We start from the raw sequence: 22,828 nt of genomic DNA, 5'->3' as shown, positions 1-22,828 counted from the left end.
GAGTTGTTGATCCCACACTATATACCCTTATCGAGTTGTATTTGCATCCTTTTTGCTGGTTTCTCAGAGGCCGAGGTCCCGGACCTTGTCCATTTGCGCATCAAACTGCGCGAGCCACGTGTGGTCGAGGAACTTGTTGTCGCGCTTGGGCTTGTCGGCAAAGACGCTCTCGATCGCCGAGACCAGCACGAGGTTGTGCACGGGTCGGACGAGCGTCAAAAAGTCGTCGAGAATCTCCTTGCGTACTTTGGGCATCGAGATGGACCCTACCCGCAATGGCATCCGAGAGCACTAGAAAGAGAGCGTACGTAAAATGTGGTGGAGCGCCGCCACGGGGATGCTGCCCGTCTCGGCCTTGTCGACCGCACGCGCTGCCGACAGAATAACGTCTTTGTACGGCAAGAGCTTCTTGACGTTGATGGCCCAGTTGTCGAGCAGCATTTGGTGGGACGCTTCGAGGGCCGAGTGGACCACGTGTGGGAACTCGCGCCGGAGCTGGTCGCGCCGCGCGTCCGTGCGCCGGTTCATGCGTACGAGGCTCTCAAACTCATCAATGTCCAGAACGCCGTTGCCGTTCTTGTCGAGGTGCGCCATGACCACGTGGAGCTGTAGGGCTAGGGTTTATAGCCACACAAATGCAATGTCGAATGTACCTCGGCGGGCGGCAGCTGAATGTCGAGCTGCTTCAACACGTCTTCGAGCTCGTCGCGCGAAATGCCGCCGCTGCTGTCAGCATCGCAGTACCGGAAGAGGTCGATGACGCGCAGGTGTTTTCGCCGCAAGTGGCGGTCGATGCGCTGGATGATCTTGTAAATGATTTTGGATTTGCCGCGGGACTCGTAGTCGTGAAAGGTGTGCTCGTGGGGGTCGCCGAGCGAGTGCAGGAGTGCCTTGTGCCGCGGCGGACTCTGTTTTTGGTTATTGGGGCGCGGCGACGGCCTGGCCACGGCCGCTTTCGGCAATGGTTGTGATGACGTGACGGCCGGCAGTCGCGGCACGCTGGTGCCCTTGGAGAGCTTGAGACGCTTGGCCCACTGCGCGTGGCCACCGGGCACTTGAAGTTTCGGGAGCGACGGCGGCGCAAGCGATAGAATCGCCGCTTCATCGAGTCGGACCGGAGGCTCCTTCTCGCTACTGCTCGTGACCTCGTTGTTGATGTCGTGGCTCGACGTTTCCGTGCTCATCAAGGTCAGGAGCTTGGCTCGCCATGCTGGCATCGGGGGCTCTTGGTGCTGGTTGGTGTCGTCGTCCACTGTGCTCGTAGTGGTTTCGGTCACTGTCGCCGTTGCGCGCAGCTCGGCCTCGAGGGCCTTGAAGAGGTTGTTGTCTGTCGGCAGTGTTTCTTTTCCAGCACTCGCCTCGGTTGGTATGTCCATCGCCTCGGTTGGTGTGTCGTTCGCCTCGTTTTTGGATGTCTCTTGGAGCGCCTCCAGCTCGTGGCTACGCGCGAGCACGCGCAGGAGCTCGTCCAGCTCTACGCACCAGATGACGACGACCTACGATGTGTCGTCGCACGCACCGAGCTCTTCTTCGTCGCCGTCGGCAGGGTACGAAAGGACGTACGTACTGCCAGCTTTGCTCTGGACCACGCCTTCGAACACACCGAAGCCGTCAAATTCCTTGAGAAAGCGAGTGCCAACCGCGGGCTCGAGCCGCTTGCGCGCAAGGAACCGGCGCACGGCGGCTTGGCCCTGCATGAGGCCACGCCTGAAGGTCACCGCCGTCGTGTACAGCCGCCGCTCCCCGGTCGTTGTGACGCGCTCGGTGGCGGTTGCAAGCGCAGCCCGCGGCAAGCGCGCGGCGACGACGATCTGGTGTAGAAATTCGTGCGTCCGGTCGACCTCGAGCCCCGCGAGCACCTGTACCGGTCGCTTTCTCGGATTATGCAACAATGGGATCCTTGTGTGTACCTGCACGGGGCTCACGAGGAAGAGCACCGAGACGTAGTCGCCTCTCGGCTTCGTGGCCTCGAGGGCAAACGTCACGAGTGCCAGGGCACGCGTGAGGAAGGCTGCCTACAGCTAGATCCTCATGATCCGCTTCGTGTTGCTGCTCGCGCACCTTGAGCTCGCGGGTCGTGACACGCGCGAGCGAGAGCTGCGTGGCGCTAAAGACCCCGATGTCTCCAAACGCAGTGACGCAGACCGTGTGCAGGAGCGGGAACGGCGGGCGCAAAAGTATCTTGGGCGTGATGGGCAGGCTTGGAAAGGCTGCGTGCAACGCTGCGTAGAGACCCTGGACTCTCGTGTCGCCCATCGCTGAAGCAAGCTTCTAGTTAGTACTCGTTCTATTCTTATCCTAGTGTAAACTACGTTGCAGGTCAATCGACATGGGATTCCCTTGTGTTAAAGTGCCTACTATCGCGCCTTGCGCCGGCGAGGAAGCCGACACGAGCAAGCAGCATGCAGTTGGTTCTCGACCATCCACCACGCAGTGCCAATTCGTGACTACTGGCTCCGCGAAAGCACGAGAGGTCGACACGAGGGATCGCTATACCAAGCCACGATGCGTAGAGTCGGTCGTTGCGCCGATCCCTGTGCAGTCGGCTCTCGAGACGACGAGACGCTGCAAACACCAGTCCAGCTGGGCAGCGGATTCGAATGGCATTAGATTCGCTGGCTATCCACGAGTAGTGTGTGGCAGACGATGCGCCCGCGACATGGCTTCGAAAGGAAGCAAAGCACTTGAACCTCAAGAAAGTCCGTCCAGACTGCAGCTGCAGACACCTACCACGTCCATCCATGAACGCAGACGAATCAAGATTGTTGATGATCGCTCATGGCCTTGGCTCTTTGGTGTCAAAGAACAGAGGCGAAGATACGATGCCACATCGGCCGCACGTGTCCCAAGCGAGCACGCACGCACCCACACGCCATACCCAAGGCACCTACGCACAATCCAAGGCAGACCAATGAGATGGCGGCCCGTCGCAGCCTCAAGCCAGCGTCCATCCTATGTCGTCTGTCACATTTTTTGTTTCGACGCTATGTACCGTGTTTTTGACGCTATTTACCAGCTTTTCGACGCTACTTCCCACGTTTGTTTCGCGCGTCTTGGTACATATTGTCGGAACGTCACAGCATACAAAAACCAAATGGATGCGAGTAGCCGAGACGCCTGGGACAGTCGACGACACCAATCAAACGTGGGAAGAGGATTGGTAATCGTTTTGAGCCTTGCGCTGGAGTCTCATTTTCCAATTTACCATCTTTACACCATGGCATCTATCAACGCGTCCTTCTCGGTGCTGACGAACGGCCCTCTCAGCGCCATGATCCTCTCGTACCAGTACGGCGTCACGAAGGAGATGTCGACCGTGTGCCTCACTGCGCGCCGCAAGCTCAAGCGCCGCCCGCTCGCGTCCCAGAAGCACTTGATTCTGTCCCAATCCGACATGTTCCGCGGCTACCTCCTCCTCAAGCTGCTCGAGAAGGACGACTTGGCGACAGCGAAAGAGCTTTTGCGCCAGCGCCCGACGGGGTACATTGCGCCGCCCGTCGAGTCGAGCTACATTTACGGTCTCAACAACGCGACGCGCCTCCGCGACCTCGATTTGGTCAAGTTCCTCCACGAGAACGAGCTCTCTAAGGCCACGAAAGACGCTATGGACACGGCCGCCGAGTTTGGCGACCTCGAGATCGTCCGCTACCTCCACGAAAACCGCAAGGAAGGCTGCAGCCTCGTGGCGTTCGTGTTGGCCGAGCGCCACGACCACAACGACGTGCTCGAGTTCCTCACCGAGCACCGTCCCCGGGATCGCAACGCGTGTCCGTCGGCAGACCCAAAGTTGCTCATGATCCCGGCAATGCTTAGCAACACGTGCAGCATTCAGTAGACTCGATGCGAGTAGGATAGGATATTATTTTATTTAAAAAGACACGTCGATTTCACCACAAATCGTCTCCCTGCCGTCTTTTGTGTCGAAACGATGCCGCGAATCGAACCATGGGACACGCGCTATGACGCGTCGTCTTTTCAACGCCACGACCCAAGCGCGCCTGGCGTTGATGCGATGCGCTCTTGGAATCATTGCCGCTCACCGGTGCGGGCTGTACGTCGGCATTACGCCGACCTGTCTCGAACGCCGTGTCTTCGGACGGTTCTCTCGCAGCTTGGTTCTGACGCACACAAGGATCCGGCTCGCGTTGTCCCACCAGTTGCGACGACCGGGCTTCTTGGCGCGCCGAAAAATGCGGACGCTGGTCTGTCGAAGTCCATGGCGCGCCACCGGATACGTGGGCGGTCTATAGTCCATTGTTCTCAGCTTTGAGCAACGTTATCCGCAAAATTAGTGGCCACCACGCCGCCTTGAAGTTGGTATTTCAACGTGGCAGATGGTCGCGCGGATCCAGCGTCCATGAAATCGACACCGGTGTGGGTAATTGCCTTAAAAAGTCTCATTCTTCTATGACAGAAGCGTCTGAAAACGCTGGGAAATACAAGCTCTGCACGCTAAATCCTTCCTTGAGCCACTGCATTCGACATCATAAAGTGCGTATTAGACGTTGTATTTGCCTTATCATTCTAATGTACACCAGTACTCTCTCGAACTCGGTCTCCGAGGTGCAAGCGAAGACAGCAGGTGACATTACGGTATTGTACTTATTTAAGCGAATGAAGCTGTGGACGAGCTTGAAGTTGGTGGGCATACATTTTTCCTGGCAATGACGTGGCGCAGCGTGCGAGTGCAACGGCGGACCAATATATGAACCTGGCCCAAAAGGAACGGCGGATCAATGGGGAAGCCCATGGGGTCTTTTCAGACCACCAATGTGCTTTAGTACAACGCTTTATCTTTCTAGCTTTGTACGACTGCGAGTCTCACGGTATACGAAACATCGGCGAGTGCATTGGTTGACGGCACTCGCAATCTCAACGCCCACTGCAGCAACGGGTTTCGAGAATAGTCTGTTAGTAGCACCCTCCAGTCCGTCCACAAGAGACTGCACCCAGCGTCGGTGATGGCGACGGCGATGGTTGTAGCTCTACGTGTCCAGGGACGGCGGTGTTTTGGCGCTCTCGGACGTTTGCAAGATCGGAACAGACCCACGCGGGACGCTTGATTCACAGGCGGCATGGAACAGTATCCCACCGCCGTCGAGCGTCGGGCACAGCTCGGCGTATTCGCTCGCGATTGTATAGTTGACAGGTACGACAGCTACTACTATGGTAGAGCGTGAAAAGGCGAAAGGCGCATCTGCTCCCAATAATGGGGCACGTACAACATATTGCGTCACCCGGGATGCAATGTTGGTCGTTGGAACAGTGCAGAAGACAAGAGGAACAAAATGACGGTAGCGAGCGCCTTTGAAGGACAGTCGAACCGAGGCGCGTGGCGCAGCAGTCTCTCACGTGATTTTTATCACCTTATTACTTTGTAGTAGAGGATGATGATGCCTCCAATTGACATTTTATTTATTTTTGCAGCAAGCGGGTCGACGAACGAGGAACACCAGCTTCTTCAAATGAGAACATCGACGCTGTTGACATGTTTTTATTATACGTGGTATACAAGCTAAAAAACTCTGACAGACTGCATGGTTTCGAGTGCATCGACGGTTCTAGAACCTCGGACGCGCGTCAACCTGCATCCTAATCATTGAATAATATTTTAATAGAGACGCAAAATTCTGCCGTGAGAGACCTCCCAATACTGAGAGACTCGAGTTGTGGCAACCCAACCACCGGCGATCTTTGTGACACATAACAAGCACGGCTGGTCACTTTGCAAAAAACAGCGTCGCCCACATGAGTGCGATCGTCGCTGTATTGACCAACCCGAGCCTCATGCAGGGGCTCACGGCCTACCAAGATGGTGTCGCTCGGCACCTCTCGCGCATCTGCCACCGCTACCACAAGCAACTCGCTCGCTGGGCTCGGTTCCAGCGGCACGATGGCCCGGCCGCTACGATCTTAGCGTCCCCGGCGCGCTTTCGCTGCTACGTGCTCTTCCAGCTCATCAAGCATGGTCAATTTGAAGAGGCACATGAGCTCATCGACGAGCTCGACGGAGAGGTCTTTGAGACGCCCGAGAATGGCCACGCGCCGTACTTGTTTGCGCTCGACAAGGCGGCGGGCTGTGGCGACCTGGCGCTGGTTCAATTTCTGAGCAAGCGCCGTCTCGGCCAGTGCACATCAACGGCCATGGATGACGCGGCCGCGAATGGGTACGTGGATGTGGTGCGCTATCTGGACGAGCACGAGACAGCAGGGTGCAGCTTTGTCGGCTTCTTGCTCGCAGAGCGCAATGGGCACGCCGACGTCGCCGAGTACCTCAAGTCGCATCGACCGCGCGACCAGCATCGACCGCCACACACCGACTCGAAGCTTTTGTACATGGTGCCCGTCGTGCTCGCGCCTGTGACCGTTGGCGTCAGTGTCGCTGTCGCGGCCTGCACGGTGCAGTAGCGAATGTTTGTTGCAGTATAGTATTTATTCCCCTTGTCCATTTGCATCAAGACATTTCTAGTTTTATCCAAAAAAGAGTTGCGCGATCACTGTTCAACTATTAGTTGAAGTGTCGATTACTCGAATGGTGCTTGTGCAAACAGGGGCGCGAAATCCTGCTGCGACTGCGTTTCATTGAATGGGATGGTTCAAGCCTGAGGATCTCGTTGGCGCCAACAACCCAGGCATACAACACGTGGTCGTCGTTTCCAACAGACCACACGGCTCCTAGTGCTTAGTACGTTGCAACTTGCAACGTACTTGCAACTTGCAAGTACTAAAATGTCATGGAGATGGCGAGGATGTGGCGTAATCGGAGCGTAGTGTAGGGGTAGGGCTGTTCACATCTTGACATCTTCGATACCGGTAGCCTTGACGTGGGATGCCCAGACGGCGACAAATCCTCCTCCTCAGAGTGGCACTGGTTGCGGACAGGGACTCTATGAGAGACGAGCAAGTGTCTTTCGACGGCCGCGTATCTGATACGCGTCAACCGAGCCAGCATCAGGCTCAGGCCCGCACGACTAGAAGAGCCTGTATCATCAGGCTCAGACTCCGATGCCGCGCGGGCTTCGGGACCACAATCTTGTTGCGCGCGTTTCTTAAGGGACAAAAGTGCAGATACGAATTGGCGCTGGTTTTACAAGACGAAACCGTGCTGTCGTTGCCACATAGAGAGACCGAGTCTTCATTTCGCGCCTTCTTCTTTTAGATTCGCTGATGAATCTTGCAGACATCGGAACTTCATTCGTGCGGGCAGGTTCGGGTTCGAATCCCGCTCCCAACGTTCGTTCAGACGAGTGAGACGTCGCTTGAATCAAGCGCTCGCTGGATGTACTCGCAGTATACGCGCACAGAAGACTATATCAGCCGTGCATCCGTTTCTCGCGCGCCAACAAATCGCTCTTTGCCGACGACGGCCTGCGCACCTCTGGCGCGACACCTGAAGATATCTACCTATCCAATGCGACGCTGTGTCTTTGCCAGCTCCATCGACCGTGCAGCGAGCAGGTGCCCGTAGACACGTGGCACACGGACAAGCACGCGTCCTCCTGCATATCGCCCGTGCCTCTTTTATCCGAGAAACAAAAGAAAAATTGTGCCGAACTAGCAATGTATAGAGTGCTAGTTCGGCGCTAATTTTTAACCACCGCCGCGGCAATGCGGCCGCGACACGTCGGGCGACATCGCTTCGACCGCTTCGAGCATGTTCTCGGTCTGCAGATCTAGTATCTGCATATATACGCAGCGCGTAATCTCACAGGCGGGTTTCGCACCGCGCGTTTCTACAAGCCGCAGGTGCTTTTGCCGCTCAACTTTTGTGATGGCCATTTTGGTCCAAATAGTATGAGTAGGGTGTTGTGCTTCGTGCGCGCACCTGCCTCCGACAACGTTGAAGGACTCGCTCGGTCCAAGCTTTCCCCGTTCGTATGGTCACGAGCCGGCCGTTTACAAATTCCCGGCTCGTCCCACGCGCCTTCGTAGCCACGTGATCCTTGGCCGGTACGCTCGTGGACGGTGCGCGCGCCAATCAGATTGCCGTCTCGTCCGACGTAAGCTCGAGCCACATCGTCGACTGTCCCATGGCCGCCACCAGATTCAAACTCGGTATCGACTACGGCGTGTGTAGCCTGCGACAGCGCGAACGCGGCCTTTGATTGGCTACGTACTTTTGACGCGCCAGCTAGACACGATGCAATCCCCACTCGTCGGGCGAACGGTAGCATCTTGTGCTCAGACAGCGGAGCTCTGTCACATTTTCAAGGCGGCCGCTTCAGGATCACACACTTTTCCTTTTCCACTTCCTTGACCATGGCGGAGGTTGCTTTTGCGGTGCTCACGAACGGCCCGCTCCTCGACTCGATCCTCTCGTACCAGCACGGCCTCAGCCAAGGCGTCTCCAAGATCGTCATGGGCTACCGCAAGAAGACCAAGCACGCGCTCGTGTGCAAGAAGCAAAAGCAGGCGCTGCTCGCGTCCCCCGACATGTTCCGCGCCTACGTGCTCCTCAAGCTCATCGAGAAGAAGGACGTGCGCGGCGCGAAAGCGCTCATGGCCGAGCGCCCGACGGGCTACACGTGCCCGACCTTCGAAGGCGGGTACCTCTACGGCATCAACACCGCCGCGCAGCTCCGTGACGCTGCGCTCGTCACGTTTCTCCACAAGCAAAACGTGGGCAAGTGCACGAAGCACGCGCTCGACACGGCCGCGTCCAACGGCGACTTTGAAATCGCCGAGTTTCTCGTCATGAACCGCGACGAAGGCTGCTCGCTCGCGGGCTTTATGCTTGCCGAGAAGCACGGCCACACAAAGGTGCTCGAGTTCCTCCGCGAGCACCGCCCGCGGGACCAAAACAAGTGCCCCCCGGTCGACCCCAAGTTTTCGCTCCTCCCTACGTGGTTCGTCAACCTCTGAGCGGCTCCGTTTCGGAAGAGCCCTGTCGTGACCCTTTGTGTTATTTAATCTCACCAACACTTATCTATTCCACCAATTCCTTTGCTCTCTTCTCTCGCGTCGTCCATCTTGGTCGAGTGCCAGCGGCGGCGTATCATGCAGAGCAGACCATCTGGATGCCCCGTCGTCGTGGGACCGGTGCTGGCATCGACGACGCCCAAAGCCGACCGAGCTGCCACGGCCCCACTCAAGGCCAAGGATAGCATTGCGCAACCAGCTACGGTCGATGTGCGCTGTCGACTTGGTGGTCGCGCAAACGAGCGGCAGCTTCAAGGGTGCATCAGGGTGCGCGCGGGTGCTGTATGCCGAAGCGGCGTCTCATTCCGACCCGATACGATGTGGCATTCAAGGTAATGACACTGCCGCTCCACTGTCGCAGCGCTTGCTCTCTGCACGTGCCCTTCTTGTGGACCGGCGCGCTCCGCCACCTTGCCGAGGTCGCGGCGTGTAGCCACCTGATTTTTTGCTCACGGTGGAGGCTCATGTCGCCAGGTAGTATACGGCGTCCCGACGCTCACATTATTCCACGCTAGTAGAGGACGTGCCTAACGTACATGCACATAAGTACTGAGGTGCTACCAACTTGGTAGTACATGGATACCTGCCGTGCAAAGCGGGTACACGTAAAAGGACTCTGCAAGCTCACAGTGCGACGCCGCGACTCTTCGTATGATTCGCTTCGATGTTCGGTCGACTCGAAGTTCGAAGACGACGTGATCTTTATGCTCGGCGAGCCGAGTCTGCTGGACGCGTCGACGTCGTGTGCGCGCATGGATAGGCGAGCGCTGGCGCAGCGGCTCGCGGATCTGCAAGGCGACGTGTCCAAGCTGGCCTCGCGGCTGGCCGCGCCGGCGACCGTGCGTCCATCACCACCTCGCTGCCGCTTACAAATGCTGGTGCGAATAGGGTGGGCCGCCAGTGGCCGCTGTACGTGACGTGGCACCTGCAGTGATGGCGCCGCTGGGGCCAAGCGCAGTACGACGCGCCCATGGCCCATCGACGATTCCTGGCGGGCGCATGGGCAATCTCATTCGTCTCCAGCGCGAGCTTCATGACCTCCGGAACGAGAACGACCAGCTGCGCTTCGAAATGGCCCAGGTGCATCGCGTCCTCTCGCGTTGCGTTGGCTCATGGCAAGCAGATGAAGCGGTCAGTGGCTGCAGCGCACGCCAAGCTGCGCAGCTACGATGCACTCCACGGCGCGTACGCCGATCTCCAAGCGCAGTGTGCGACGTTACAGCAGTCGCTCGAGCTCTCCGAGTCGATCCGCGCCCGCCAAAAGACACTGCTACAGAGAAGCTACCACGATACTTCGGACCTACAGAGTACTAGCCACCACGAGGCCTCAGTTCTTAGAGTGCAAGCACCGCCCAGGGCACCGCCGCAGAGCAACCCCACGATTCAGCGCGCGTTCGACCCAACAGAGACTTGGCACGCTAGCCACGTGATGCCTTCCACCCAAGCCTTGGACGCCACGACGTCATCTACCAAGTCGAAGCGCAAGCTACCTGTCACCAAGACCAAGCGATGTACGACCACCAAGAAAACGCTGTTGGTCCCTCCGCAGAGCTCCCCCGAACCGCCGCCTCTGCGCAAGCGCAAACCGAAACCAGTCGCTTCGACAGCACCACCCGTGAAGGCACCCGTCAAGGTTGGTGGCACGACATCGCGCCGAAAAACCGCTCTCGAGTCGAGCTTCCTCGCGCCGACGCGTGCGAGCCAGGCCAGGACCCAAGACACGCTTCAACGCACCAGAAAATCGACGACCCATCACCCGATACATCGATAGGTGGTTGGTTGATAAATCGATAATTGGCAGCTCGTCCCAGCGGTTTACGCGGTTTGCGCCGAGCAAATGCGCAGCACTTCGGCCTCCATCGAGCGTGGCAAGCTTCCGTCATGCAGCATCGCGTGGGCAATTGCTTTCGCTAAAAACTGCGCGTCGGCTTGAGCACGGCCGAGCTGATTGCGCAAATTGGAGATCTCCGCCGCCCGCTGCGCACTGCCACTATCCTCTTTCGGCAGCGTCTCGCTCCGAGCGCGGGCCCGATAGCTCTGCAGTGCGGCCTTGTACTGGCGCAGCTTGGCGCTCTTGGCCTCCACGTCGTGACGAAGGTCGACCACCGCATCCTCCCGCGCAATCAGCGCCGCTTCCAACGCCGAGATCGTCTCCTCAAGTTGAGCCTGCTTGGCTGCGATGCGCTATGCGAGAGGCGTCGCTTCGTCCTCGACGTTTTGAAGATGTCGTACCTCGTGCAGCTGCGACTCGGCGGCGCGGTGGCGGCGCTCGGCGGTCGTGATGCGGTGCTCGAGCGACGCGACGTCGTCATCGCGCAATGCTTTGGCGGCCTGTAGCGCCGTGTGGTCGGCTTGCAGCGTCGAAAACCGGCGGGCCAAGTCTGTGTAGTAGAGTCTCCAGTTGCGGTGCTGCTTGAACACCTTTGTGAGCGTCGCGCGCGTGTCGCCTTTTGCTTTGTTGTGTTTCAGCACGTCGCTCAAGATGCACTCGACTAATTGAATAGTACTCGTCCAGCATGTCCGTCTCGAGTGTGTAGGGTCGTACTGGCAAAGGCCGCGGCGTGGCAAAGCACATACATATCTGTCGCGGGCGCAGACGCATCGCACGCCATTTGCACGACACCCAGAGCCGGTCCTAAGTGCATGACCAAGATATTGTTGACGGCAGCGTACTCGGAAACTGAAAAAGTGCATCGCTCGGTACCTTTCTGGGATCGAATTGGGACGCAGACAAGACAGAGAGGCTCGCGCGGTGCAGTTGCTCGACGCAGCAGTGGAGCAAGCACGTACTACAGTCCTCTCTGGCACCACGGCGCAGCAAAAGCTATGGTGTACTGTACCTCGTCGACCATGGGGTGGAAGGCCCCATCAGTGGCCACGTCGGTCGACCGAAAACAGCGCCGGACGTCCAGACGCGTCCGGCGATACCCATGTGACTTGGCACGGCGACGACCGCGTCGTTGGCCTTGGACCACAGTTCGTCGTTGGCAGGGTTGGCGAGCCACAAGCAGCCTACACCGCGATCTTATGTCGACGACAAAATAGCACGGACGGTACCGGCTGCGTGAGGAAGGACGCCAGCCACTACGCCATCGAGCAGCGCTTCGATCGACTTGGCGCGAAAGAGAGCGTGCCAAAGTGTCCGAAGCGGCCCCACGAGCGCTTCCATGGCTTGGACGTGCGCCGCTTTCGCCGACGCGAGTGCCGCCTGCAGCTCGACCCCAAACGCCGATTCGCGAAGTTGGCTCGCGCGGGTCGTCTGCGCCTGCCACGCGACTTTCGATGTTGTCTGCTGCCACTGCTGGAAGCTGGCCATTTGTCGACGGTGCCAGCTCCAGCGCATTCGCGACACGACGAGCGAGATGGCCCACTTCCGCTTCCACGCGACCACGTCCCGCTACAGAGGAGATGCCATTGGGTTGCGTCGCAGAGACAACGAACGCGTACATTGGCGGCCACCGAGGCGGAAGCACCCGCGTCCATCGAGAGACGGCGTTCGCGGTCCAACGCCGTAGCGTGCGTCTCGGCCAAGCGACGGACGACGACGACGAGCAGCCAATGACGCCACGCAAGGCGCTTCAAACCAAGCCCGCGTCGCCCCAGACATGCCATGACGCGCACAAGGACGAGCTACATGACGACGTCATCGTCGACACGACGGAAACGGACTCAGTGTACCTTTGTTGCGGTCTGTGCGTGCCACTGGGCGACTGCACGCGCGAGATGCCGCGTTTGAAACTTGCGTGCAAGTCGGCTGCATCTCTGACGCCACTTGGTGTAGACGCGCCAATGCTGTAGCACGATCGATCCGATCCGATCGGCTTGTCGGCGCTGGAAGCACGCCACCGTAGCGGCAGTGGCTTGCACGTCGCAGCGGACAACGTGCGACCACGCGCGAAAACAGCGTCGGAGGTGCTGGGCGTGCCTGGTCTTGGCGACATAGGCTGCCAAGCACGCAGAACGCCCGTGCAATGCAGCGTGAAGCGACTTGCAAGTGGCTTCGTGTGTCGCGGCCAGGTCGGCGGTCGCGGCAGTCGAGGATGTCTGCACGCACGCGAGCTCCGCTTGGAGTGTCGCGACCGTCGCGCCCCACGTTGCTTGCAGCTGCGCCACGTCGCGCGCGGCCATCCCGCGGAGCCAAAGCACCCAGGCCGACCGATAGTGCCGATGCTCAACGCGACGCACGAGGTAGCGTACGTAGCCGTGCTTGTATGCGGCGCGGCGCCAGCGCTGAAAGGTACGCCGCAGGTGCAAGCCATCCGCAGCAGCGTACAGGCGCTGTCGCATGCGGCGGTCGAGCATGTGCTGGGCCCATGCCACGAAGCAGCGCCGCTGGTGCTGTTGCGTCTGCCGCATCTGCAGCGCCGCGCGCCGCGTCTCGAACGTCGCGAGGGCAATTCGGGTCTGGTGCCACCGACGAAAGAAGCCGCCAACGTGGGCTGTCTCATAGCGACGCAGCACCGACAAGAGAGCATCTCTGGCCCGCCCATGGAGGGCGCGAGCAGCGATCCATCCGCGCCACGCCTGCTGCAGCCTGCGGGCGGTTAAGAAAGCATCGGCACGAGCGCAGGACTCGATGTCCCGTTGGACTTCGGCGAGGCGCCGCCGCCACCTTCGAAGCGCGGCTTGCTGGCGACAGCGCAGCGTTTCAGCCGTCAGCTGTGTGCGGTCCGCCTGGCGCTGCGCTGCCCAATGACGCCAAGCGCGCCACATTCGTGCGAGATGCCGCTGATGGGCACGGCGACGGCTGAGCTGCACGCGCACGTGTCGTGCTTGCTGCGTGGCATGCTGTGTACGCCACGCCACGAACGCCGTCCGCGTCGCGATGCGCATCGACCGCGCCACCGAGGCGGCAAGCAGCCGTGCTTGCAAATGAAAGCACGGTTTTGAGCCGACTGCGCCAAGGTGTCGAGTGCGTGCTGAAGATGCTGTGCGTGAAGCATCGCCGCGGTCCGGTCGTGCTGCAGGCCGAGAACCCACTGCTGGCGCCAACGACGGTAGGCCGCTCGGCACCAGTGGGCGTGGACGACATGTGTGAGTCGGTTGCAACTCTGTCGACGCGCGCATCGCACGAGGCTGTGGTCACGCCACGCATTGAACGTCCAGCCGACGCTCAAATGACGAAGGCGCGTTGCACAGCGGAGGAGCAAGAGCCGGTCGTGCTTGAGCTTGGTCGCGTGGTCGACCCACGAAGCAAACCAGTGCCGTTGCAAGGCTGCAGTATACGCTTTCTGGAGCGTGGCAGCGCCGAGCGCGAGCTGCGTCGCGTAGCGTTCCGCGCCAAGGCGCTCGGCCGTCGCGCTCCACTCAGCAAGGCCCTTGCGCAGTCTACAGATGCGTCGCGTCATTGCCGAGCTATAGACACACAGACGACGACGCACCGATAGGCGACGACGATCTGCAGCGCGCGATCCAAGACTCGTCGAGTGCACTGCCGCTCGGCCACCCACGTGTGCCAGACCGAGAAGAGATGGCTGAGCGAAGTATGCTGGAAGGCGCTACCAAGCGTGCGCATCAAGTGGCCGAGGTACTTGGCGCTTAGCACCCTCGAGACCCATGCTTTGTACGTTGACCGAAGCAGTGACGCAGCGTGGAGCGACTGCCAGCGGCCGAGGATGGCTGCTTGCTGCACACGGCGGACGCGAAATTCCTTCCAGGAACCAAAGGTGCGCTGGAGGACGTTGGTGTGGCATAGACGCAGTAGGTAGCGCAGTCGATCGGCGCTCGCGCGGCGCTGCTTCACAAAGCTCTTCCAGCGGTTGAACAAAAACACAATCGACTTTTGCAGCCAGATTTGAAGCGCCTTGCGGGCGACGGTCGCGACCAACTGGTCTCGGACGGTCTCGAGCTGCTCGATTGTGCTCGTGTGCGCCCGCGTTGCCAGTGCATGCATCGCTTGCCACTGCGTCGTCTCATCCGTCGCTCGCCACAGCCGCATCGCGTAGTCTTCCTACAAGAACCCATGGGCTTGACAGAGGACACGCGCACAGCGCCGTACCAGACACATGATCATTTGCCCGTGGTCGTGCATCGCGCATGCAAGGTGGTGCTGCGCCGCCTCTTCGCGCGCCATGAGACAGTTCTCGAGCGTCGACATGCGCTGTGCCAACGTAGCAGCCGTACTCGCCGAGGCCGCGCCGTCTGCAGCGATACATGCCATCTCGGTCTCCAGTGTTGCGATGGCGGCGTGGGCAGCCACCACGTCAGCCTCGGTGACCGCGAGGGTCGCGCGAAGCGAAGCCATTGCCTCGTCGCGCTGTGCGACGTCGGCTAGATGCTGCTCGTGGAGTTGGTATTGGGCATGGACATGACGCCAACGCGTCCAGCCCGCATACAACGGTCGTCGGACACGGTACGCAGCGACGAGACGCCGCAGCTCGTCGCGCCGACGCTCTTTTTGGCCAACGTACTGCCGCCACGCACTCCACATGCGCTGCGCGAGGCGCCGGGCCGACCGCTGCGCCTGCTGTTCTGTAAACCCACCGACGCATTGCCGGTGGGCTGTGAGCGCAGCCCAGCGGTGGTACGTGTTGTATTGGCGCACATGGGCCTCTTGCGCCAGCACTTGCAAGAGCAGAGCGCGCACTCGGTCGCCCCGCTTCTCGCACGCTGCTCGATGCATCTTCCAGCGGTGGACGGCCAATTGGACGAGTCGGACGCACTTGCGCTGCACGAGACGCACGAGGTAGGTTCGATGCATGCAGCGCTGCGCCACGTGCGCGCACCAGTGCAACCAGGACGAACGAAGGTACACGGCCGTCGCTCGGCGATGCACAAGTGTTGCGACACGCTGTCGGCGGTGCTTTGCGTGCATCGCTTTCATCTTCCACGCGCCAAAGCAGAGACGCGTATGGCGCAAGTGTCGGCGCATCGCAAAGTGCCAGTAGAGTGGCTCGCAGTAGCGTCGGAGCCGCGCACGCGCGTGCCACATGTGGAGCGCGTAGTGCGCCTGGTGCCGCTGCCATTGCGTCTTGCGGGTGCGAAGGCTTGTGCGCTGCTGTGTGCGACATCTCCATGCAAGCAACACGTCCTGGAGTCGCCGAACGTGCAGTGCCTGCCAGCGCTGGTTGGCGAGCCGCTGTGTCAGCACTTGGTGTCGTGCAGCCTCAACGTGGCGCTCATGGTCCGTGGCCACGGCCTGCGCATCGAGCGCTTCTTCAGATGATGCGATGCGGGTGGTTGCGGCCTCAAGCTCTGCCTGGGCGCGCTCGTGCTGGGCCTTGGCGTCTCTTAGTGCTGCCTCGAGCTCCGCGACACTGGCGTCTTTGGCGGCTAAGGCGTCCTCGTGCTGCGTGCGGCGCCAGCTTTGGAGGGCGCACCATACAGAGCGCCGGGTGCAGCGGTTCAGTACGCGCCGAAGCACACAGAGGCGGTGGTGCGATGCGCGCCAGCACTGGAACGAGCTTTCTAGCGTGCACCGGTTGAGTGTGCGCCACCGGGCGATCATGTCGACGCGCGCCTAATCGAGCGGCATGAGACCGACGGTACGCGAGTTTCAATTGGGTTGCCTGACGAAGCCGCGCCACGTGCTGACGCCACGCGGCCAAGCTGCGTTGTACGCAACGGCGGGCCTGTTGGCGCCGACGACAGGCTACATAATGGGCTTCCCGCGTCGCGCGCTCGGCCTCGGCGAGTGCCTCGGTCGTCGCATCTCGGGCTTGAATATCGTCGCGCAGCTGGGTCTGCCAGTGCCGTCGAAGCCATTGACACCAGGCAGCATGGATCCACGACCGGTGCTGTTTATCGACGAGCGACCGCAGCAGATGCCGGCGGTGGTGCTCGACGAAGGCCACGTGCTCGGCGAGCCGGTCCCGAAGCGCATGGTTGTCCTCGGCCAGCGTCTTTTGCTGCGCGTGCGCCGTGCGGAGGCGCTGGACCATCGCTTCGTTCTCTTCGAGCCGCGCGTCCAAAGTCTTTTGCAGCGACGTCATGCAGAGCGCGATGCGCTTGGGCTCGTTCGGGTCAAACACCGTGCGCTCCTTCCACTTGGCAATCTGCTCGGCATGCTCCTTGCATATCGTCGAGAGCTTGGTCTCGAGACGGCGAGATGTGTCTTCTTGCGCCTGGAAGCGCTCTCGCCACTCGTCGCGCTCGCGCAGCACACGGGAGAGGTCGACGCTAGCCGTCGCATCCGACGTCCGCGCTGCCTTGCTCGTCTCGCGCCATTGGAGCACCTCGGCCTCGAGCTCAGCGTTGCGTAGCTCGAGGTCGCGAAGGCGGTCGTAGAGCGACGTGACGCATTCGGCGTTCCGCCACGCCGGTTCCATCGCGATCTTGGACAACCCTGCGGCCACCGTGTTAACTATACTGCTCGATATGATTTAGAAGTTGCTATTTAAAAAGGCCATGCAGACGCGTGGTGTACACACTACTGCGCGCCTGTCTGGTTGTCGTCATCGAGGCTTCGTGCCACTGACGCCATCGCTGACGGTCCCACGGGCGGCTCCACATGATGGGCGGCCAAAATACCGTGCCAACCGCGCGACGGAATCTCAGATGTGCCCCAATTCTTGTGGTGTGCGGCTCCACGTTGTCGCCGCAAGTATCACCTTCGACCAACTCGTGGGACCCGATTGCGCATCGGCGAGATCGCTGGCAACGTGATGTCGCCGCCTCGTGTTGCCGTGTGGGCAGTGTATTCGGCACTGTTCCGGCTTCCAGTGTTTTTAAAATTGCATCAACAAGTGCCAAACGCTGGATCGGTCGCGCGTTTGTCACATATCGCGCACGCCTTGCAGTTGACGCGCGAGGTGGACACATAGCTTCCCGTGGTATACATATAGCGAGGTACCCGCTCCAGTCTGAGAAGAGAGCAACTGCTCTGCTCGCCCGAGACGCCTGCAACTAGCGATCGGCAGGACCTTGGTCCTCCTACGTTCTAGTCGTATGCGGCGTCGTGAGCTGGCGTCGAGGAGGATCGGATATCAAGTCCCACAGTGGATTTGCCACACGGGGTTTTTAGAGTCGCGACAGCTGATTTTGGCCAATCACGAGGCACATGGTGGCATCTCAGCGAATCAAATGCGCCGCATCCCGAACTGCAACCCACACTTCAAGGTTTCAGCCAATCACATCCAGGGAGATCCAAAACCTCTCTCTTTTAATATTGCACCTGCACCTCGGCCTGTGGTTGTTTCATCATTCTCGAATCTGCCGCCGACAAGTCATGTTCGTCGCCCGCCACCTCCATGCGTCGCTCCGCGCGAGCCACGCCACGAAGGCCTTCTCTGCCCTCGCCGGCCTTGACGTACGTCCATGCGCCATGAGGACTCCAGATGACTCAGCGAACATGCAATCTCTCTAGTCGTCCAAGACGATCATCCACAAGACCATGCACCCCAAGGTACTTGGTCATCGCCAAGGATTATGGCAGAATGCTCACGAGCGCATATTTGCGTAGGCCAAGGTGCCCAAGGAGACGCTGACGTTCGGCACGACCTTCACGGATCACATGCTCGAGATCGATTGGGACCAGACGACGGGCTGGGGCAAGCCGTTGATCCGGTATGTCGTCGCTTCGTGTGGCAATAACAGACGCCTCATGCATTGCTCGTAGCCCGTACGGCCCGCTCAGCGTGGACCCGGCGAGCAGCTCGTTGCACTACGCGCTGCAGGTATAGACTTGCGCTTGACGTTGACGCGGTTTGTCCACTCACAACGATGATGCAATTAGTGCTTTGAGGGCATGAAGGCGTACATCAACGACGATGGCAAGATCCGTCTCTTCCGCCCCGACATGAACATGGCGCGCATGAACAACTCGATGGAGCGTCTCTTCCTGCCCGTACGATATGATCATCGAAACTTCCATGGATGGCTCCTCACGCAGCTTTTATGCAGACGTTCGACTCGGAAGAGCTCATCAAGTGCATTGAGCAGCTCGTTTTGCTCGACAAGGACTGGATTCCCAAGGGCGACGGCTACTCGCTGTACCTGCGCCCGACGGGCATTAGCACCCACGTATGCGCAATGCGCCAACTCATATGGTCCCTCTCACCTATGCTCTTGCTAGCCCCACATCGGCGTCGGCGCGTCGACCAAGGCCAAGGTGTTTGTCATTCTGTCGCCGGTCGGGCCGTACTACCCCGAGGGCTTCAACCCGGTCAAGCTCTTTGCCGACGACACGTACGTCCGCGCGTGGCCCGGCGGTACCGGCAACACCAAGGTTGGCGGGTACGACGATTATTTTTTCTTGATTGCGCAATCTCATTATGTGGGTAGCAACTATGGCGCGACGATCATGCCGCAGATGGAGGCCAACAAGAAGGGCTACTCGCAGATCCTGTGGCTCTTTGGCGAGGAGCACTTTGTGACTGAAGTCGGCACGATGAACCTCTTTGTCTACTGGATCAACGAAGACGGCGAGAAGGAGCTCGTGACGGCGCCGCTGCACCGCGGCGACATCCTCCCGGGTGTCACGCGCGACTCGATTCTCGAGCTCACGCGCGGCTGGGGCGAGTTCAAGGTCTCGGAGCACACGATCACGATGCCGTCGATCGTCAAGGCGCAGAAGGAAGGCCGCCTCCTCGAGATCTTTGGCTCGGGCACGGCCGCGGTCATCTCGCCGGTGAAGCTCATCAACTACAACGGCGTCGACTTGGACGTGCCGCTCGACGCCGAAGATGGCAAGAGCGGCCAGCTCACCAAGCGCATCTGGAAGGAGATGACCGACATCCAGTATGGTCGCAAGCCGCACCCGTGGTCTGTCGTCATCAACTAAGTTGTTTCGTTTCGTACTAAAATATTGCCCCCGCAAATATACTCGACCTTGTTCCTCGTCGAGTACTACGACCTACTATAGCTAGACGGAGGGAGCTCGATCGACATGCACCATCGAGGATCAAGAATCTGTCCCACGTGGTGAAAGGACAGGCGTGGTGCTATAAACATTCCATGAGAAGTTGCACACAACTTGAAACAGTCCGCATGACCAATACCAAGAGCACGGGGTCCAAGAAGCCCAAGTCGACCAAGTCGATCGTGCGCCGGCTGCGGGATGAGCTTTCGGGGAAGCTCCGGCACGAGCAGATATGGAGCGTCAACCAAGCCCATGCCGCGCCGCGCAATGCGCTGTACCAAGTGCAGCTCGCCGAGAGCCTGCATCGCCACTTGCAGCCGAGCCTCCTTCGCCTCGACGACGCCGCCCACGTCGACAAGGCCACCATCTTTGAAAGCGCCAAGGTACATAACGGCAGTGATAGAAGACTTTCTGAGACCGAATGGGCTAGGTAGACGCGGCGCTGCGGCTCTCACGTCAGCTCTACATGCTCGAATTTAGCTTTCGAAAGCTGTCGCTGCGCTGGCGCCGCATCAAGCTCGCGTCGGGGCTGCGGCTGTGGCAGGTACGGCCTCACTGGAGTGCTCTGCGCCTCCACCAACGACGATTGTAATAGCACCACGTGGCGTTGCACAAGGCCCACGACGTGCACGTCAAGGTGCTAACCTTTCACGCGATTCGGATTCAACGCGCGTACCGGCGCCGGTTTGCTTATGTCCGCGACCTGGCCGCGAAAAAGTCGTTGGCGGACCAGCTCCACGCGCTTCTGCAAGAACACGCGGCCGCCCACGCCCAACGCGTGCGAGAGGAGCTCATGGCGACGCAACTCCAGGTAGGACCTTCTCTTGGTCGAGTACAAAACATGACGTTGGCGTAGCGAGTCTGGCGAGGGACACTGACGCGGCTGCGGGTCGCCGACGTCTTGGCCGCGCAGCTGCGACGGACGCTATGTACTCTCTCGGTGCATCAGCTCTTTGGGCATCTCAAGCCCGTGCAGGTGGCCGCGGGTCATCTCTTCTTGACGTTGAATGCCGAAGCCGCGACCATTGAAGCTGCCCACGATGTACTGATGTGCCCTCCCGCCGGTAGCCGCCGCCTCGACTCGTACGTTGCTCTTATGCAAATTGATGTAGCGAGTCAGAGCCTGCTTTTGTGGACCCACACGATTCGAGACATTGCGGCCATCGCAGAAGTCCGTGCGTCGCGCCATCGTTTTCTTCGCGCCAAGGTCCGGACTACCTATTGGCAGCTGCAAGAGGCGCTCGTGGCGGACATGGCCCTCCAGGAGTGGCGCCACATGCAGCGCAACGCGCGACGCGAAGCCCGACGCCACGCGCGAACCGAACACTTGGAGCGGCAGCGAGATGCGACCCGCGCCACCCGTGCACTCCTTCTGCGCCAAGCGCTACAAGCGCAGCTCGAGGCTCGCGAGGCGGCCGACATGACGCGAGAAGACGAGCTTATGCATGCCGTAATGGCTGTGTGGCGGGCGTGGGACCAAAAGCTCGCGTCGGACCGCCTCAAGCACGCCCGTATGTGCTTGAAGCTACAGCTCCAGTCGCGCGCGGCGGCTGTGACGGCTACCCGCCGCGAACTCGATGCCATGTTGATCGAGGACGACCACGGGCGATGCGCGCGTCTCAACCGTCATGGCGCGTCCGTTGCGATGCATTGGCAATCGTGGCAGATCCACATCACAATCCAACCAATGCGCGGCGTCGTCGTGCACCATTTGGCCGCCGTCACCGTCATCTATCGCGCACGTCGACTGCCAGCGTTGACCGAGTACGTCTACAGCACCTCCAATGCCCTGGACCTCAAGCAAGGATTGCTCCGACCTTCGCGGTACCAGCTGCCGACCGTCCTCATGCCTTCGGATGTGAGCTGGCGTGGCGCAGTCAATCGGTGCCTCTACCGAGTTTGCTGGCATCGGCACGAGAAGGCATCCCTCTTGGTCCATGCCACGCGCATGAATGCGAACATAGTCGTTGTCGCCGCCGCCACCATCGCGCTGCCAAGCGTCCTGGCGCTCTTGACGCTGGACCAAATGGTGTGGCTACGCCCACGCCACCACATCAAGCTCTTTCGCCACCTCGCTACGTGCACGGCGATCGATGCGACGTCCCACGAGCTTGTGGTCACGCCGCCGCTGCACGTGACGCAGCAAGGTGGCGTCGTGCACTCGGCCGTACCCGTTCTGAACGCTCTTCTTCACTGCAGCTGGACGACGTTCCAGCACCACCTCGACCGCATCGAGGGACTGTGTCGACGCAACTTGAATGCTATCTAAACTATCCCGCAGTGTACTAGTCGTCGGTTAGTCGTTTCGCGGCCGTCGTATAGTCAATTGCCGTCGACTCGTAGTCGTTGGGCCTAGTCGTTGTTTAGTCGAGCGGGAAGTTTGAAATTCCCTCTAAACGTACGCACCACCGTACTGGCGTTTCCGGTAAAGAATGTACGGCAAAATAGAGTTCATTACCATTAGAAGTTTGTATGCAATAAAATAAAAAGAAGGCGTGGCAACGGGTGGCGTCAGTACGACCGTGTATTGTACGATTTTTCCGTGTACGGAATCATGGAGCACGATAGCCGGTCGGGGCCGCGGTCGGACCCGGTCTGGGAGCACTTCACGCGGGGCGAGCGCCATGGCATCAGCCGCGTGCGCGCGGCCAAGTGCAACTACTGCACGCGCTCTTGGAAGTACGCCGACCTGGCGCAGATGAAGTCGCACATTGCGACCGACTGCCCGGGCGACATGCCGGTCAAGATCCGCAGCCTCGGCCTCGTCGCCGAGCAGATTGGCCCTCCGATCAAGCGCCGCAAGCGTGACAAGGACGGCGACGGCTGCGCAGACGGCGGAATGCTCTCGTCGCCGATGACGGGCTCGATGCTACTGCTGCGCGACGCAGCGTCCAAGAACCTCCTCAAGCACAAGATGCCGCTCGCCGTCTCGGGCCAGTCGGAGAAGGTCCTCATGGTGAAGGCCTTTGTGTGCAACGAGCTGCCGCCGGCCACGATCGAAAACAAGCACTTTCGCGAGTGGCTGCGGGGCATCTCACCTGCATACAAGCCGTCGACGAGCGACGACGTGCGCAACATGATTGTGCAGCAGTACGCGACCGAGGCAAGCAA

At 59.9% G+C, this 22,828-nt stretch overlaps 10 protein-coding genes across 10 annotated transcripts; 7 read left to right on the top strand and 3 right to left on the bottom strand.

Moving 5' to 3' along the window:
* Positions 1-2: 2 nt before the first annotated feature.
* Positions 3-2,293, bottom strand: SPRG_01910 (hypothetical protein). Its single transcript, XM_012340476.1, has 6 exons — positions 2,062-2,293; positions 1,911-2,015; positions 1,520-1,859; positions 654-1,474; positions 309-606; positions 3-266 (listed from the first exon to the last, which is right to left on the bottom strand). Exons 1-6 carry the CDS (start codon positions 2,254-2,256, stop codon positions 64-66), a joined length of 1,962 nt encoding a protein of 653 aa, XP_012195866.1. The 5' UTR covers positions 2,257-2,293; the 3' UTR covers positions 3-63.
* Positions 2,294-3,217: 924 nt separating this feature from the next.
* SPRG_01909 (hypothetical protein) lies at positions 3,218-3,897 on the top strand (the record flags this gene model as incomplete). Its single annotated transcript, XM_012340475.1, has 1 exon — positions 3,218-3,897. One exon carries the CDS (start codon positions 3,218-3,220, stop codon positions 3,833-3,835), a length of 618 nt encoding a protein of 205 aa, XP_012195865.1. The 3' UTR covers positions 3,836-3,897.
* Positions 3,898-5,736: 1,839 nt separating this feature from the next.
* On the top strand, positions 5,737-6,476 carry SPRG_01908 (hypothetical protein). The gene has a single exon (XM_012340474.1). It carries the CDS (start codon positions 5,749-5,751, stop codon positions 6,406-6,408), a length of 660 nt encoding a protein of 219 aa, XP_012195864.1. The 5' UTR covers positions 5,737-5,748; the 3' UTR covers positions 6,409-6,476.
* Positions 6,477-6,947: 471 nt separating this feature from the next.
* On the top strand, positions 6,948-7,394 carry SPRG_19378 (hypothetical protein; the record flags this gene model as incomplete). The annotated part of the gene is made up of 1 exon (XM_012340870.1): positions 6,948-7,394. A coding segment is annotated over one exon (447 nt), but the record flags the coding sequence as incomplete, so codon positions are not given.
* A 196-nt stretch (positions 7,395-7,590) lies between these two features.
* On the bottom strand, positions 7,591-7,779 carry SPRG_01907 (hypothetical protein; the record flags this gene model as incomplete). Its single annotated transcript, XM_012340473.1, has 2 exons — positions 7,591-7,704; positions 7,738-7,779. The coding sequence occupies 2 exons, from the start codon at positions 7,777-7,779 to the stop codon at positions 7,591-7,593; spliced, it is 156 nt and encodes a 51-aa protein (XP_012195863.1).
* A 375-nt stretch (positions 7,780-8,154) lies between these two features.
* SPRG_01906 (hypothetical protein) lies at positions 8,155-8,937 on the top strand. The gene has a single exon (XM_012340472.1). It carries the CDS (start codon positions 8,260-8,262, stop codon positions 8,860-8,862), a length of 603 nt encoding a protein of 200 aa, XP_012195862.1. The 5' UTR covers positions 8,155-8,259; the 3' UTR covers positions 8,863-8,937.
* A 686-nt stretch (positions 8,938-9,623) lies between these two features.
* SPRG_01905 (hypothetical protein) lies at positions 9,624-10,690 on the top strand (the record flags this gene model as incomplete). The annotated part of the gene is made up of 3 exons (XM_012340471.1): positions 9,624-9,758; positions 9,808-9,999; positions 10,043-10,690. The coding sequence occupies 3 exons, from the start codon at positions 9,624-9,626 to the stop codon at positions 10,688-10,690; spliced, it is 975 nt and encodes a 324-aa protein (XP_012195861.1).
* A 44-nt stretch (positions 10,691-10,734) lies between these two features.
* SPRG_01904 (hypothetical protein) lies at positions 10,735-17,186 on the bottom strand (the record flags this gene model as incomplete). The annotated part of the gene is made up of 12 exons (XM_012340470.1): positions 10,735-11,103; positions 11,152-11,411; positions 11,465-11,554; positions 11,848-11,931; positions 11,977-12,316; positions 12,367-12,549; positions 12,598-13,323; positions 13,992-14,247; positions 14,301-14,869; positions 14,918-15,189; positions 15,238-16,378; positions 16,515-17,186. The coding sequence occupies 12 exons, from the start codon at positions 17,184-17,186 to the stop codon at positions 10,735-10,737; spliced, it is 4,962 nt and encodes a 1,653-aa protein (XP_012195860.1).
* Positions 17,187-18,061: 875 nt separating this feature from the next.
* On the top strand, positions 18,062-19,698 carry SPRG_01903 (hypothetical protein). The gene is made up of 8 exons (XM_012340469.1): positions 18,062-18,166; positions 18,224-18,262; positions 18,320-18,423; positions 18,476-18,533; positions 18,593-18,703; positions 18,760-18,879; positions 18,932-19,092; positions 19,141-19,698. The coding sequence occupies exons 1-8, from the start codon at positions 18,086-18,088 to the stop codon at positions 19,637-19,639; spliced, it is 1,173 nt and encodes a 390-aa protein (XP_012195859.1). The 5' UTR covers positions 18,062-18,085; the 3' UTR covers positions 19,640-19,698.
* Positions 19,699-19,837: 139 nt separating this feature from the next.
* SPRG_01902 (hypothetical protein) lies at positions 19,838-21,996 on the top strand. The gene is made up of 5 exons (XM_012340468.1): positions 19,838-20,100; positions 20,148-20,261; positions 20,313-20,528; positions 20,574-20,781; positions 20,830-21,996. The coding sequence occupies exons 1-5, from the start codon at positions 19,846-19,848 to the stop codon at positions 21,984-21,986; spliced, it is 1,950 nt and encodes a 649-aa protein (XP_012195858.1). The 5' UTR covers positions 19,838-19,845; the 3' UTR covers positions 21,987-21,996.
* Positions 21,997-22,828: the final 832 nt, after the last annotated feature.

This window comes from Saprolegnia parasitica (assembly GCF_000151545.1).
Source record: "Saprolegnia parasitica CBS 223.65 unplaced genomic scaffold supercont2.5, whole genome shotgun sequence".
Lineage (NCBI taxonomy): Eukaryota > Oomycota > Saprolegniomycetes > Saprolegniales > Saprolegniaceae > Saprolegnia > Saprolegnia parasitica.
Note: the sequence above shows the minus strand (reverse complement) of the source record. Positions and strands in the feature narration are given on the sequence as shown.